Here is a 17,301-nt window from a genome sequence, read left to right on the forward strand (position 1 = left end):
AAAAAGGGCGATAACACACAAACAGCAGCTTATTGACCGGGTTGGCCACCCAGGTTGTGATCCTGGGACATCCTAGATTTTATTTTTGCATGACAACCTTTTACAGCAGCCCATGTCTGTAAAACCCCCTTTGCCCCCTGGGTACAATGTAAGTCACCAAACATTGGGCAAATAAAGGCTATAACATGAATACCATTTAGCCAAACACTACCCTTCACAAACTAAAGATCCCTTTACTTATCGGCATGATATTTCTGGTAATTGAAATTCCCCAAATGCTCCCCTTTCACATCCACTATATGACGGATCTATGAGCATGACTATGCAAAACTACAGTTCCTAAATTAGGGGTGAGATAACTTACACATCAGCCTACTTCATTAATTTGTTTTACTGGTCCTCTTTCCAGTTATAGCAACACTACATATTATGCATCAGCACTACATGTATGAAGTTTAAAGTTAACTACCCATGCCCCATGAAGTTCGCAAAGTAATGTTACTAACTAACTGCTAACGTTAACAACTTTCACCTGTGTCTGTCTGTCTGTAGCTAACTTCAGCCTGCATGGTAACAGCCACTTTAAGCTAAGCTACTTGCATCTGATATTTCATTCAAACTAAAACTCTACATTCATAACGACATATCAGACTGAATTATTGCTAGATATGATATTGACTATCATTCGAAAAATCCCACATGATGGTTAAGTTAGTTACTGGAAAAGTTAACATTAACAGCTAACATCGCTAACGCTAGCGACGTTAGCAGCTAGCTTGCTAGTTCTCTTTATATGGCTCTGGTTCTAGCTATCGATATGTGCTATGCTATGATTCTAACAGGACAATAATGGCTTTGGTTAACATTTCATTGTGAAAACAATACATTTCTAATAAATTCCCGTTTTCAATTGGCATACAAAAGTACTGTAATTCTTACCTTGAATATGATGTTTGTACAGAGTTGAAGATTGCAGTCAGATTTATGACTGGAAAGTGACGGTTGATGGTTGAAGTGAAGTGAAGTCACTCTGGCTTGAGTTGAAAAGTCAGGGGTGGGGGATGGGAATTACTGCGTGTGCGCATGCGCTTATCAAGAGGCGATAAGCAGCCGTTAAAAACCAAACAATCGTGGAAAATGATTAGCCCTTTCATGCACGCATTATGAAAAAAAGTGTCTAGATTTTTTTAGCATTGATTTTATTACTCTATATGAGCCCAATATTGAAAATCAGTTGGAATTTTTTAAAAATATGCTTTTATATAGAAGTTATGTTATTGTCCACGTATGTGGACAGTGCGCAACAAAGGGGTAAAAAAGAATAAAATGTAATGACAGAAAATGTGGAAACTATGGCCCCCTACTTCCTCCATACTACCCACCCAGCCCTCTACTACCCCCATACTACTCACCCACCTCTCTACTACCTCCATACTACCCGCCCAACCCCTCTACTACCCCCATTATTGCTCACCAACCCTCACCCACCCCTCTACTACCCCCATATTACCCACCTCTACTACCACCACTACCCAACCACCCCTCTACTACATCCCTACTACCCACCCCTCTACTACTAATCCACCCACCCCTCTGGTACTCTCATACCCACCCCTCTACTACTCACCCACCCCTCTACTACCCCCATATTACCATACCACCTTGGCATTACCACATGTAATTAGGTCATTATTTATAAATATGTTTACCAAATGTTTGTTTCTTAGTAATTTAAAGCAATTAAAATCATATTTGAAAAAAAAAAGAAAAAAAAAGTCCTAGTTACAAAATCTAATTTTTGGCCATTTAACTCCTCTGTTGCGCAACGTCCACATACGTGGACAGTTGCTTTTTAGGGTCTACAAACTCCATTTTACATCCGATTTAATTTCTGAAAACATAGAGTTGTTCAACACACTCTCCTGTACAGCATAATATTTTTTTTTACGTGATTTTGCCTTCTTGAGTACTAGATTTTTACAGATATGCCTGGAGCATTCAGCATATGGCCATTACTGTCACTCATGTTGAATTGATGATGTCATCAAGCAGTCAATATTCCAAATATAAGATGATACATATTGTTAATATATTGCCAAGGACCTACTAAAACTGCCCTGAAGTGGATTGGTGTATATCAACATGATACATAAGTAGAAAACAGAGTTAAAGTTACTGTCCACGCATGTGGACGTTGCGCATGAAAGGGTTAGGCTGAAATGTGTTATGCTCGCTCAATAGTGTGATCAAAGTCTTAATTCTTGACATCAAATTGACTTTCTCAACCGTCTCTGTATGTCATTAGGAGTTAAAAGAAAGATAAGATTAAAAAAAGGGAAAACACAGTAGTTTACTTAACTATTTACAGTAGCCTATGGCTATATTGTGATTTGTTTACAGTAGTGCTTTGACTACTGTAATTTCTACGGTAACACTTAACTACTGTAATTGTAGTTTACAGTAGAGGTAGGCTACCGCATTTCCATTTACAGTATTTTATGTATTCACTGTGAAATGAAAACCAATTAAATACTGTGATTTCAGTAGTTTTACAGTAACTTACTGCCAAATTGTTGCCAGTAAGTTACTGTGAATACTTTTTACAGTAAAGGTACCGCATTTCCATTTACAGTATTTTATGCATTCACTGTAAAATGAAAACCAATTAAATACTGTGATTTCAGTAGTATTTACAGTAACTTACTGGCCAATTGTTGAAAAGAAAAAATACAGTAGTTTACTTTACTATTTACAGTACTATAGTGGCTATACTGTGTTTGTTTTACAGTAGTGCTTTGACTACTGTAATATCTACGGTAACACTTATACTACTGTAATTGTAGGGGTGTTACTGTATATTTTACAACATTCTACTGTAAAAAGCATATACAGTAGTGCTACTGTGAAATTTCCTGTAAATAACTGTGAATTTCACAGCCATTTTTTACAGTGTATTACATTAATCATGATAGATAGCTACACTCAGACCATTTGACCATTTCAGACCATTCAGGTTCAGACCATTTGACTTTTGCAAGGCACTTGTTTTCTTACTGTATTTTATTGTGTTTTGTAGAATACAACATGAAGATGTTGATAGTTCTAACCTTGAGTTTTAATGACAAAACATTTGTCTATATTCACATAGCAGCACATGATCACTCGGAACATTCTGTTGACTTTTTTCAAAAGTTTATTTTTCTGTTCTGGCTGCATCTAACTATAGCATGAGCTCATTTGCTACAGAAAACAGTCCAGGATTAGCTTATAATTATGTTTGGAAGCCAACTTGGAGCATTCATAGTGAAGGCCTCAGATGGGGAGAAGACATGACAACAAGGTCCAGGAAGTGTGCATTGTCCCGAACATGAAACCATGTACCTAGAGTACTCTGTTCTGTGTGACATGATAAACTGCTCCCAAATATCAGATGTTTAAATAGGCACCAAACCATGTCAGTGACTGTGTTTAAACACACAGTGAAACAAATATGTGCATATAGCCTACCTTGGTATCACTCTGTTTGAACATACTGTAGGTTGTCAAGGTTTACTTTATACATCTTTATATTTCTACTCTACCTTTCTCATTTGGATTATTGTAAGGTCATTAAATTGGACCACTCAATGTGGCATGAAATGGCCTGTCCAAACCAAACACAAACCAATCCCACATTTGCTAGTGAAATAACCACTTTGTAGCTGTGTGTGTCTTTGGTGGTGTGATACAGAGAAACTAAACTAAAGCAACTAGGATTTATTTTTGGCGTGTGTCAGCTGCTGTAGCCTGACTGCCGAGTCACCCACTCCCAACACTCTGATAAGGCATCCTATGCTGTCTTATGAAACTCTGAGCTTTGTAGAGGAGGAGGGTGAAAGGAGACTGGCAGAAAGGGAGTCACAATCTGTCAGGGTGTGTGTGTGTGTGTGTGTGTGTTTGTGCGTGTTTAGTGATATTGGTGCTTTATAGAACAGGAGGGTACAAGACAAGGGTAGCAGAAAGGGAGTCACAATAATGTCAGGCTGCCACACACACACACACACACACACACACACACACACACACACACACACACACACACACACACACACACACACACACAGTTTCAGTTTACTTGTGAACAGTATATTGATGTAAGGTTATCGTTGGTTTTATTGATCCTGTGTCCATTGAAACTAAAGTGTCTCAATGATTTTGGGTCTCAATAAAACAATCAATCAAATTCATTTTTGTTGATTTGTATTTAGAACAGACACTTAGACAATATCCTGTACATTTATTGCAATTTACTTCGGTCTGTGAACATGATGCAGGTTGATCATTCATACAAGCATATGTTGTGTGTGTTTGTGTGCATGAATTCATTTGCTCATTGGTCCATAATGTGTTTGTCTTGTGGAACGGGTCTGTTTTGCTAGCTGGCCATAGTGCCGCTGTAGTTTCTGTGTGTTTCTGATTACTGCTGCGCATATCTCTATCTGCGCACTGCGGCTGTTGGATCCTCCCTTCAGCACCACTTGCGAGTTTTGACCGTTACGGCCTGCGCCGTATGTGATAACGCCTATCACACATGCATCACAGCCCGGCCTGCTGCTCGGGCCTCTGCTGACCTCAGATTTCACTCCCGTTCTGTGTGAGGTCCTCAACATTGGTTTCCTTTTCATTCGAGACACTATCTTTTTTACTTTGACACGCTTCTTCCTATTTTTTTTTCTCTTTTTGCTCTAATCCCTTTTTTCCTTCACCTCCCTCTAACCCTCTCTTAATGACATATGTCTCTCAGTCTCACACACACTTTTCCCCGGTCTGTCTCTTCCTGACATCACACAATGCCATATTTGGTTGTTGTGTAGAAAGCTTCACTGAGAGCAATGCTCTTCATGCCTCAGTCACACGCCGGGAAGGCTCTTCCCACTCTGCTGTCCAGTAACTGTCAATCACTCCGTATCTCCTGCCAGCCACTCAGGTCACGTGACCAGGGACATGTTTCCTGTATCCAGGCAAAAAGACAAATCATCCCTCTCTGACTTCTCCAGTCATTATTGCTGCCCTATAAGGCCTCCATGTTGTTTTCAGCTTGCACTATTTCCCACTAACTCTTAGCCAATATGACATTTTCTCTACTTAGGTGTTAGGACTGTTAATGAACAATTCAATTATCATGTCATATTTCAAACGACTGTGTCTGTTTCAGTTTAATGCACTCAGTGCCTGTAGCCTGACGAGGAAACAGACACACATGATCACGCTTCGCTGACTCCGGTGAAAGACACCATGTAGAATGGGCAGCTGTGATCATCATTTAAGTTCACAACACACCGCTCTGATTGAGTGGGAAATGTGTCACCGTGCCACACCTTGGAAAGCAGCAATGGCTCAACAGCAGATGTCACATGCCGATAGGGAAATCAGAGGTGATACACTTCGCTTTCCTCTTTTCCCAAATGCCTCTCTCATCATTGGGCCCAACTCACCTCCGGTTGGCTCTCTGTTGCTAATTAAGGGGAACTTTGCACGAGTAAATACTCGCCTCCTTTGGATTTAAATAATGATTGGCTCTTATCTGCCTGTTCTCCAGTAATCTGTGTGCTTTGGGATGGTACTGCGTTACATTCACTGCTGTATCGTCTTCGTCTGTTCTTATCTCAGGCCGTTTAGAGTGTTGAACTCAATAAAGCCTGCAGAACTAACTAAGCCATTGTAAGTTATAATCTTTTCCTCCTGATACATGAGCATAGGCCATCATACTTAGTCTACTAAGAGCTTATCTGTGAGAGTCAGTGAACTAGTATTATTGAAACGTATTAGACTGTCCACTTAAAAACAGTTCATAAAAGCCATCATTGCTGTGAAACAAGTTACAACATATGTAATTATGCATGCAAATATACAGTGCAATTTCACGTTTATACTTTAATATACATTTTTGTTTTCAGCATTTGTTTTTGTTTTTATTTAGAAGGTGCACTCCTAGTGAAATCATTTGTCATTTATTTGTATTCGCACAAACAAAAACACAAATGAACTGTGAAGTTAATGTAACAGACTTGTTGTTTTGGGCCAACGTAATCCTGTGTCAGATTTCTAACTCATTGGTCTGTCAGGCTCCTATGCACAGTAACACTTGCCCAAGCAAATTCTTGGCTAAGCCGGCTGTTTGTTTTGCCATCATGTTTACATTTGAGGTGGAGAAGATATATGAACATGCAGTAGCATGGATTTGTTGCAATAATTAACTTGACATTCCTGAATCCCCATTCTCCTGATGTTTCTTTGGATGTTTGCATTGCCAAAAAGAGGAAATGGCTGAGTCAAGGGCCTATGCTTCTGCTCAGCTCATCTTATGACTCCTTGATACATCAGGTATGTACCCTTAACCCAGTGAAACAAAAACAGTTTGAACACCACATTAAAAAAAAAAGCGTAGTGTGAAAATACCTGGTATAAAAATTAAACAGATGAAAGGAAAATAAACAGATGGGAGAGGACTGGGAGAGTCCCTGCTCAGATAAGACAGCTCCACTTCTAACGCTGGTCTTCCTGAGGATTTAGCCTCTGGCACCCAGCATAGGCATCCACCAGACCTGAGCCAGGTCGCTTTGCATACATAAAATTTGCAAGCCAAATCTCCCTTCTCCCGTCTCTCACTCCTTCCTGACCTAAACTGTGTGCGTGTGTGTGTGTGTGTGTGTGTGTGTGTGTGTGTGTGTGTGTGTGTGTGTGTGTAAGAGAGTGTATGTTTGTAAGCAGTTGTATGATAAATCCAGTTGCACTTAGACATTAATATAAAAAAGTTTGTTTGTGTGTTTCCAAGGAAGATAAACATATGGGTGTGTGAGGGCTGATATTATACTGTTTGTGCGCACAATAACTGTACAAGTTTGAGGACTCAAAAGTCAATCGGAGATCACAGTCTTTCAGTTGTATGTTTTTACAGTTATGTTGCCATAGTAACTCTCTCTCAACCCTTTGCATGTTCACAGGAACTGTGTTTCCGACTCCAGTAAAACAGTCACTGTCTTCCAGGGCCCAGTTTCACAAAGCTATTTTAGACTGGCTTGTAATGTCAGGTCAGTCTTAATTGTGCTCATAGACTTCTTAGACAACTTGGCATCAGAGTGAAAGTGAGGGAGAGAGAGGGGGATGGTTGGGTACAGAAATGGGGAAGTGTGGCATGAGGACGTCTGAGTGTGTGTGTGTGTGTGTGTGAGCACGCATTCCCATTTCCTTTAACCCACAGGAGCAGAAACCTGTTTTCTGCCTGAGCCATCGCCCTTCCCGCCCTTCCCGCTCTGATTGGCTGGGCTGTGCAGGATTCTGATTTGCTCGGTTTCCCCACAACAGGATGCAGCCCTAACTGTTCCGTGGCAGACCCCATTGCTGCAGTAATATACATGGCTATTTGCATTGCCACCACAGATTTGTTTACCAACTGTACCTGTGCAAGGTCGGCCCTGGGAGCCTTGCCTTCTGTTTGGACACTGATTTCCTCTTAAATCCCACCACCCGCTGACCCTATCTTAAACAAGTTTGACTTTGTTTAGTTCAGCTGTGTTACGCACTTTTAGGTTTTTAAGAGTAAAAACAATTATCCACAGGTGCAAAATGGAAGTTTAAATAGTAATGTGGTGTCAGTAGTCACAGCTGGCAACAGTTCAGCCTTTCCCATGCATTCTAGACACAGTGGTCCTTGTAACTTTTGAACAGTACCACTGCTTACCAATTAAATATATCTATAAGTTTATGTGTGGTGTGTATCAACAATCTAGCATCAGGTGAGAGGTTCTACATGCAAAGAAATCATGTGTATTTTTTTATTTTTCTTTTATTATTATTATTTCTCTTGTGATACCATTGAGAAAAATCTCATCTTGGGAGTCGAGGACAGTGACTAGAGAAAACAATATAAAAATTTAAAGAGCCTTTATTGATTTCTTGATAGGCCCATGGAGTGCCACCAGCTGTCACTGGTCATAAAGTGCGACGTGGCAGTAATGTTTTTCTCCCACCCGTCTCCTCCTCCTCCTCCCCCCTCCTCTCTCTCTTGTTTGCAGTTTTTGCGGGTGTGACACTGATCGTTGACATTAGAGGGCAAAATAATCCGCTTGTTTGCCAGGAATCACTTGAACCTCATCCCTCCACTCGGTGTGAAACGCCCTCCTGTCTGTCCACCAGGAATCTGTACCTGAGTTCCTTCTCCGTGTTTGCGTTAAGGGCTTCTCTGGAACTCCCAGTAACCGGCTTTGTCACGGTGCACTTCTCCTATTTCCCTGTGTGCTTATTCAAAGGGATGGCACGAAGCAGTGCGTGACCTGTGTAAGAAGGTACAGTTAGTCGCCATGTCGAGAGACAGTTTAAATAGGAATCCTGGTGCTGGGCATGAACGCATCTGTTTGGCTCCAGGATGTGCTCATTCACTCTGTGGTTATTGTCCTTTGCGGATAAAATGAAGAGGGTGTGTTTCAAATCACAACAGAATGCTGAGGACTAGTGCCATAACCACTCACCCTTTATGCCAAAACAAATTTAGTTCAAGAACTCTAAGAGAGAATTAAACTCCATTAATTGTCTCAGTAAACTAAATGACTGGTGTAGTGGCTGATGTTATCAAGATAAAAACTCTATACCAGAACAATGGGAGTTGCTTTCTTTTCATCGTACCACCAGGATCCACGAGACAGAATGACTTTGGTTTCCCTGGATCTCGTGTGTGCGCAGACGTATTTATCTTTTTTTCTATCATAGGTGTAGGCAAATCTGGTCTATGTAGCAGCATATTTACATGGACAGATATGTCCACAACACCCCATTGTCCAGGAATATCACTGTGGAGGAGTCCTGAGTCAAATGTGGTACATCATAACAACTACACAAGCCTACTCAATGGGGAGTCTGTCATAAAAAAATAATTTATAACGCTTCCCTAAATGTACTGAAATGTACTAAATGAAAACCAGAAGATGGCATATTTAATTTGTTTTCCAAAATGTAATTATGATATGGTGTATTATATGATAAACTCTTCTGAAAAAGACCCTTGAAGTACATAAACTTGGTTGACGGGATATTTGCATAGAGCTCCAGGCAAAAATTTGAATGTGCTGCTATCTGCAATTTCACCAGAGATTTCACCGGGCCTTTGGCACTGCTCACAGTAGAGCCATTTCACAGTAGGTGACAGGAATTTTAGCATCCGGATCCTTTCGGACACTCACGCAAATAAAGAGAGTGAGAGAGAGAGAGAGAGAGAGAGAGAGAGAGAGAGAGAGAGAGAGAGAGAGACAGAGAGAGAGAGAGAGAAGACAAATATAGTTCTGTGACACAGAAAATAGAGACCGTAGGCCTGTTCAAATTCAGTTTTTTTTCTGTGAGTCATGGCTTTTAAAGACAGTGTCAGGTAGGATTTAGACGGATTTCCTGTTTCTATAGAGCTACTGCTTGTATTGTTATTCTGAACATTGCATAACTCTGATTGTATTGACTATATTATTTAAATGCAGCCTAGATTATTTGTTAAGCAGAATGCATTACTTTATCATCGTTATACTGTGTTATTTGAATATATTTGTATGGGAGAGAGAAAGAGAGACAAGAAATAATACTGATGGATACTCTTAGATCACAAGTAAAATACAGTACATACAATACAAGAAAAATGACATTTATTCAGTGTACGCACAAACAACATAATGCTTAATCTCTTCATGTGGTCACATACCACTGGCAGGTGAACATCCATTCATACAATTCTTACTTTAAATAGTTTTGCTGGAATATGGCACAATTTACAAAATACAAAAACAATATAATCTCTAAAGTCACCTCAGCAAAGACAAAAAAGCAAACATAAGCCCAAACACCACATCTTCGAAGAAATATCATTCTCACTTCAGATTTTTACTAGAAGCCATAATTACTGTGAAAAAAAACCACCACAATTATGGCTCTTTGTGATACTTGCTTCAGGTAGATTATATAAAAGCTCTACAATGAGATCTTGGTTCATGCCAGGATATTCTAAGTAACCTATATGCTTAGCTTTTCTATTTCAGATGCCTAGGCTATTCCTGTACATGCTTGATAAAATTGAGGCTGACATTTTAAATGAGTTGAAAGGAATCCTCTTCCTGGAAAGCTGCACTGCGATGACCTTCCATTCAGGTGAAGATAAGGTCTGGGAAACTAGGTGGATGCAGCCGGAAGCCTGTCTGTATCTTCTCTAAATTTCCTGAAGACTACAGAAGTTCATTGGAAATCATATGCATTACAATACAGCACTGATTGTACACTTTCATTACCTAAATGATTCATTTTTGATTATAAAAGGGTCCTGATGTCATTGTTGGACGCTTCCTCTTGATGTCGCTATAAATGTTTCCAAAACCAAAGTGAGTATAAATATCTGTACTTTAGTCTTTTTGTGTGGGAAGAAGGGAGGGAGCAATTACAAAGCAGTAATTTGTGTATATATTTACATTCACAAATTTAGCTCAATTTTTTTCCTCCAAATTGACTCACAGGCCCAGCCTGGTAGATTCCAGTCCCTGAAAGTTTGAAGGCGTAAACCACTGGCGTCATTACATTGCACCCACACTGAATGCACCCATCCCTGAGTCAAGGAGCCTCTCCCACTGGCCTGAGTGGAGAGAGGGTGATGGCTGATCCAGGATCAGGTGTGTCCCCGTCGTTGTCCCACCCGGACTCCCGTTTTGTCTGTTCGTGCGTCCCTCCCACTTTGGCTAACTGCAGCCTACTTCAGGCTGTGCTGGCTCTCGTGGTGCCTGCGCAGGTCCACCTTCCTCTGGAAGCCCTTGGCGCAGATGTCGCAGCCGAACGGCTTGAAGCCGGTGTGCTTGCGGCTGTGCGTGATCAGGTTGGAGCTCTGGCTGAAGGCTTTGCCACACACCTGGCACTTGTGGGGCTTCTCTCCTGTGGGAACACACGCACATGTCGCATTTTAGGGGCAGTGATTCTGCTGATCGGTTACTCTTCCGAGCGTAATGTTTGCACAAAACACACCAAAAATGTCTTTAGCACACGCACATGTCGCATTTTAGGGGCAGTGATTCTGCTGACGGGTTACTCTCCTGAGCGTAATGTTTGCACAAAACACACCAAAAAAGTATTTCGGCAAAGAGCTGGTGACAAACAGATTTGCACAAAAAGTGTCTGCATATTTCCAGTGATCTCTGACTTGCGTGCAAATCGCTGATCAGTTACTCTTCTGAGCATAATGTTTGCACAAAATACACCAAAAATGTCTTTAGGCAAAGAGCTGGTGTCAAACAGATTTGCACAAAAGCTGTCTGCATATTTCCAGTGATCTCTGACTCACCACGCCATGCTCTCCTCCAACCAGGAAAATATGCAAAGCAATCATGTATTTGTTTAATTTTCTTTTTTTCTTCTTTTTGATTTTCCTCATATTACTCTTTGAAGCACTTGAAAGGGCTTGAAACCAAAACACCTTTGGTGACCACCAAAAGATGTCGGCTCCATCAAAGTCAAATGTAAATAAGATTAACCAAAACTGTTCCACCAAATGGTAGGATACATTCACTGTATACTCTGTAACTATTCACCCTCACGCAAGGTCTTATGTAAGAACTTAGAGCAACACTAAAACACTTTTCCTCTGTCGTAGGCACGCTATTTGTTTATCAAGCAAATAATGATGTCCACAGACAAGATAGAGTATGTTGCATGATTTAATGAAAGTATGATGTACTGTGACATCAAAGCAAGTCAAATTTGTAGTTTCATATGTCTCATTCCATCGAACTACAAATCCGCTACCCGATCTGGTAAACATACATAGTGCGGTTCGATAGAGGGCCGCTAAGCGAATGAAGTAGTGCCGCTCACCCTGTTATGTGTTGATGAACCACTGAAACGATTTTGGAAACATTATTTTAAGCTACAAAAAACGATTTAGTGTTGCTTTAAGTCACATTTTCATTCACTTTTTTCCCCTTTTTTTGTTGCAGGTGGAACCTAGATGGTAAACACATGTACATCCACACATCAGATACAAAATGCTTGTCTGTCCCTTCCTCCATCTCTCTCTCTCACACACACACACACACACACACACACACACACACACACACACGCAGACAAACCTGTGTGGATGTAGGTGTGCTTCTTCATGTCAGATTTCTGGTGGAAGCGCTTGCCGCAGTACTGGCAGGGATAGGGCCGCGTGTCTGAGTGGATGAGCAGGTGGGTGGAGAGGGTGGAGGAGCGCTTGAACGTCTTCCCGCACATCTTACACTCAAAGGTCCTCTCCTTAGGATAGAAAAGCACATGGCATAACATCAACTACTGCTCTAACTGCACCTTGTGTGTGTGTGTGTGTGTGTGTGTGTGCACCCTTTTTGCAAAACTGGATTGGAGTAGTGCTTTTTTTACATACATTTACATTTATTAATTTAGCAGACACTTTTATCCAAAGCGACTTATGTCATGTCATGGGTCATTGTCTCTGGAACCCAACTCAGGCAGGGTTAAGTGCCTTGCTCAAGCAAAGGTCACATGGATATTGAACCCGCAACTTTTTCAGGCTACTCTATGCTAGCTTAGCTTTTTCCCTGTTGCTGGCCTTTCTTTATCTTGCCTCAGGCAGGATTTACATAACGAGGAAATGTTTACAGTAGTATCACTGTTTTTCAGTGGCATAGTGCATTATCCACCCAAATCCCTTCATCAATCATGACCTAACCAAGCACAGGTGAAAAGCAAAGGTCACTCATCTCATTTTCCTATTGGATCACCTCCCTGTTTTTTAAAAGGAAAACTGGACATGCTGAGGTGGGGGGGGGGGGGGGGGGTGGGTACAGATAGCTAGCCTGGCTCGTTACTGGGCGTACCTGGGAGTGGACGTTCATGTGTTGCTCCAGGCTGACGGCGTGGCCGAAGGTCTTCCTGCAGATGCTGCAGCCGAACGGGCGGGTGCCGCTGTGGGAGCGTCGCACGTGCACCTCGAGTCCGTGAGGAGTGGAGAACACCTGAGAGAACACGTTCCGTGAGTACTCTGCTCTCGGTGCATGGATTAAATAGATCCAACAAATAAATCAAATGTTCTAACAACACAAAGGTCGTGGGTTTGATGCCTGGCCGAGAGGAGGCCTTACACTGATGGAGACAAATTTAACTGGACTGTACTGTAATGAAAGCAATGTCTGTTGAAGGACCGGAATGAAATGGTGCTTAAAAACTACCTGCTTCAAAGAATATCACAACAATAATAAACTAAATCATCTCTGAATTCATTTAAGTCTGACTATATGACAAAATATATTTTCAAATCAAAACCTCCCTGTGGATATATTAGGCAGATGAGGACGGGAGAACCAAAGTAAGTGTGTGTGTATGTGTGTGTGCGTGCGTGCGTGCGTGCGTGCGTGCGTGCGTGCGTGCGTGCGTGCGTGTGTATGTATGGGGTGGGGGGTGACGAAATAAAGCCTGACCTTCTCACAGGTAATGCAGTGGTATGTGTCGGAGGTAGGCGAATAGTGGGTGCTGCAGTCCAGGGGCTGTGGCGTGTCTGGGGGACTCTGCTTCAGATGAGCCCCGTACAGGCTGGCAGTGTGCTGGAGCAGGGAGGAGGGGAAGCCCATCGGGGGGAAGTCAAAGGGTGTGGGCAGAGGCTCCCAGCCATAGGAGTGCTTGTAGTACGGAGGGAACTCAGCCAGCTGAGGTTCTGCACATGGAGGGACAGACAGAGGTTATGGTTGGTTATGGTTATGGTTGTGTAAGAAATTACACAAAAGTACATTTTTCTGTTACCATTTAAGGAGAATATTTTTTTCAGATATACACAGCACAGATATGAGCATTTCACTTATTGTGTTATCAACCTTCCTTCATCAGTGTTTTCTTGAGTTCATTTATTGCCCATTTATTTGTAATCCGATCAGCAACAAAACCAGAAAAAATGCATACTCCTGATAAGGGCACCAAGAAATTGACTATATACTGTAGATAAAAGTGATCTGACAGGTTATTTTGAAAAATGAAGGAAACACCTATAGAATTATGAAGACTTTCATCCTTGGCATTGTTGAACGTATGATTTTGTCATCCTGATTCCTCCTTGTGAAAGATAAGAAGGAGAGTCGCCTTACTCAGACACTGTCACAGAACATGTCCATACCTGACATATAAAATGGCCTCCCTGGGGTCAGTGGGGGCATGGTGGGCTCTGGGAGTGATGGCACTGGGCACTGTTCCTGCTCCTGCTCAAACTTGATGTTGCTGAAGGTGTCCAAGTGTGAGGGGATACCGCCGGAGCGCGACTCTTCTTCCTGGGACAAAGTCCTGGAAAGTTCCAGGGGTTCAGGGGCTGTAAGAGTAGATGACGAATATTAGGCACTGACAAATATTCTGATGAGGTTTCTGATGAGGTTAATTCAAAATTAATGAGTTCATTAATAAATGACTTTCTCATAAAAATGAATTTGAGATGTAAAACATATTTTTTTTTTCACTTTAGGCTACTTGAAATGCATTCCTCATTTCTTCTATTTTCACTCCACTTTGGTTGAAAATGAATGAACAGTTTGGCTTAGGTGCTAACATAGTGCAGGTGGAATCTGTTTTCCATGCTCTCCGTCGAAAGCAATAAAAGTTAGATAAATTCACTCAAAGATAAAAAAAATAAATAAAAAAACAACGGAGGCCTTCTTCTTAGCGTCTTCAATTTGCATATCCGTATAATCCACCCTAACCGCCTGGCTGTGGCAGGATCAAAGTTGAGGAGACTTCCACAGAGTAACTTGAACGGCAAGGATCCATGACGAACTTGTAACTGTCGCTAAAGCCCACACAACCACCCTGGGGCTGTGTAAACTATCTGGAACTTTTAGTCTTGCATTTGCAAATGTTTACAAACCGCTCCCTGACAGACCATCTATAATTTTGTTTTCTGTTAAATTTGTTATTTATCGATAAGAAAACAAGTTAGTTAATTAATGACCCAGATATACAGTACAATAGAGAGGCCAGTCGTTAAAGCCACAAATTAGGCTAAGCATCGCTTTAACGGTGATGGCAGAAACGTGGCGTTGAAATGAATATGTCTTGCGTTTTATTTGGACATGTTTGACAATTTAAATGCTGTGAATTTGCGTTAGCATATCACTCTTAGTGCGTATCTTACAGCTTTTATACCAATATGTTCTGTTACCTGAAGAACAAAATATGTCTGTTGCAAACTAATTTAATTAGGGGAATTCGTCTATCCTCTCAGGAGACATGCGTAAAAGTAACATCTTCGTTTGGAGACCATATTACGCTTTGAAATGTGACTTCCCCCCCCAACAGAGTGAAGTCAAATAGGGATGATTAATTGAATCAATGCTGTTATTTCTCAAACCAAATATTGAACTAACACACTTAAGAGTGTAGCAACCACTTACTTGAGACGGGGACCGGGTATGACGGGTGTCTTGGTTCAGCCGGGACATCCTCAGAGACACGGTGCACATTGTACGACGCACATCTTTTGCTCTTTACCAGAAATGAGCGAGGCATGGTAAATCTGTTCAAAAACAACATTTTGTTTTTTAATGTGGAATAATTCTTACAACCTATGACTTAAAACAGACAACTGTAAAACATGCAATAATACACTGTTAAAGACCATCAAGGCCCTGTCATATAGATGAGTCAAATGTAAAGTAATACAAAAATGCTATAGATATATCATCTATAGAATGAATATAGATGTCAAACTAGATAAATTAGCCTACTGAATCTATGAATCAAAAATCTAAATAAAAAAATACCATTAGCCAACAACTAATGAATAAAGTAAACGTTTTTGTCTGTGATGTCTGACGTTTTTAAATATCAGTTAGTAATGAAATAGATTTGGAAACGTATAATTGTGCGTTGCAGCCTAAAAGTTATTATCACCGCGGCTCAGAACACAGTTTAAAAGTTGCGTCGTTTGGGCTACACAAAACATACCTGCAGTTAAGAAAGGCTGATTATTTCCAGTTGGCCCTTGAAATAAGTTATTTCCCAAATGTGTGAAAAGCCAAGCTTAACGGCTGGAAAGGTATAGCGCATTGCTTGACACTTCTGCGCCAAGTCCCTGTTGCTCCCCTCCCTGATTTTCAATCAGATAAATTTGTCGGAATCTGACAGTGGTTTGACAGCCAATGAGAGAGCAGCGTGCTGGGTGAATATTTGCGTACAAACACAGGGCGCAAAATATGCTGTCTAAACTGCTGACATCTGATTTCCGCTGATTATCCCTTTTATTTACGATTTTCATTTTTTCCTTTACATGTTTTAATTAAGGTGATCACAACGGTAATTGCACACAAACAATCGAAGTTTTGACATTTACTTTAACATGTAGCCTAACTTTGTCTTTCTCTTTCTCGTTTCTTCCTACGCTTCAGAAAGGCAGCCGTTGTCTCTCAATTTAGGCTAGCCTACTGTCGAAAAGTTATAGACTGCATACGCTTCTTTTACCATTTATATTTACAGTAGGACAAAGCATATTAAACATGCATGTTAAGCTTCCAGAATACACACCAAACCAGTCTTTCGGTGCTAAACCTTGTTTGCACAGTGATGTTTGCTCAGAAGTGTAATGTGTATGTAGATGAGAATGTAGTTCTGCAAAGGTTTTATATTTGCGAAAGTGATTTCAGGTTAAAAATGAGGAGGGTTTTTATTTTTACAATCAGCAAAAAAATAAAAAATGAGATGATACCGTTGTCTTCAAATGAATTAGCATTATGATGCAACGGTATGCGTTACCTCTCTCCTCGCGCTTTTGACAACCTGACACACCTGATGCGCACTGCATGCTCTACCCTCTCTCCTCTAAGTTCTTCCTCTCCACTTCCCTCTCTTCCCCACTCTACCTCCATTCTTCTACCACTTGTTCCTCCTTTCACACGTTAACTACACGACTTAATATTTATACTTACTTATAATGTTACTATTGCTGATAATGTTATTCTGTTGCTATTATTCGCTTTGGATAAAAGCGTCTGCTATAGTACATGCAGATGAAATGCGATACCATAAAATGTCAGTTGTATACAGTTAGAGAACTCTGGCATGCGTTAAACCGCACAAACTTGGTCTTTGAGATGGTGGTGCAAACTTAACTTACAGTAGAGTTGTGGATGTTCGTTTTGGTAATAGCGTAATGTCGCTATAAGTCATTTTTATAGCTATCATTGCAGTATTTTCAGAGTATGCTAATTGTGTTTCAGCAGACAAAGTCCAGATAAAACATATCCACATCGTAAGTTGCTCGACATTTAGGCCTAAATC

At 40.9% G+C, this 17,301-nt stretch overlaps 1 protein-coding gene across 1 annotated transcript; it reads right to left on the reverse strand.

The window, feature by feature from the left end:
- Positions 1 to 9,640: 9,640 nt before the first annotated feature.
- Positions 9,641 to 16,107, reverse strand: gfi1b (growth factor independent 1B transcription repressor). The gene is made up of 7 exons (XM_062554991.1): positions 15,973 to 16,107; positions 15,420 to 15,541; positions 14,156 to 14,344; positions 13,470 to 13,702; positions 12,870 to 13,007; positions 12,123 to 12,288; positions 9,641 to 10,929 (listed from the first exon to the last, which is right to left on the reverse strand). Exons 2-7 carry the CDS (start codon positions 15,532 to 15,534, stop codon positions 10,751 to 10,753), a joined length of 1,020 nt encoding a protein of 339 aa, XP_062410975.1. The 5' UTR covers positions 15,535 to 15,541; positions 15,973 to 16,107; the 3' UTR covers positions 9,641 to 10,750.
- Positions 16,108 to 17,301: the final 1,194 nt, after the last annotated feature.

This window comes from Sardina pilchardus, chromosome 14, assembly GCF_963854185.1.
Source record: "Sardina pilchardus chromosome 14, fSarPil1.1, whole genome shotgun sequence".
Taxonomy (NCBI): Eukaryota; Metazoa; Chordata; class Actinopteri; order Clupeiformes; family Clupeidae; genus Sardina; species Sardina pilchardus.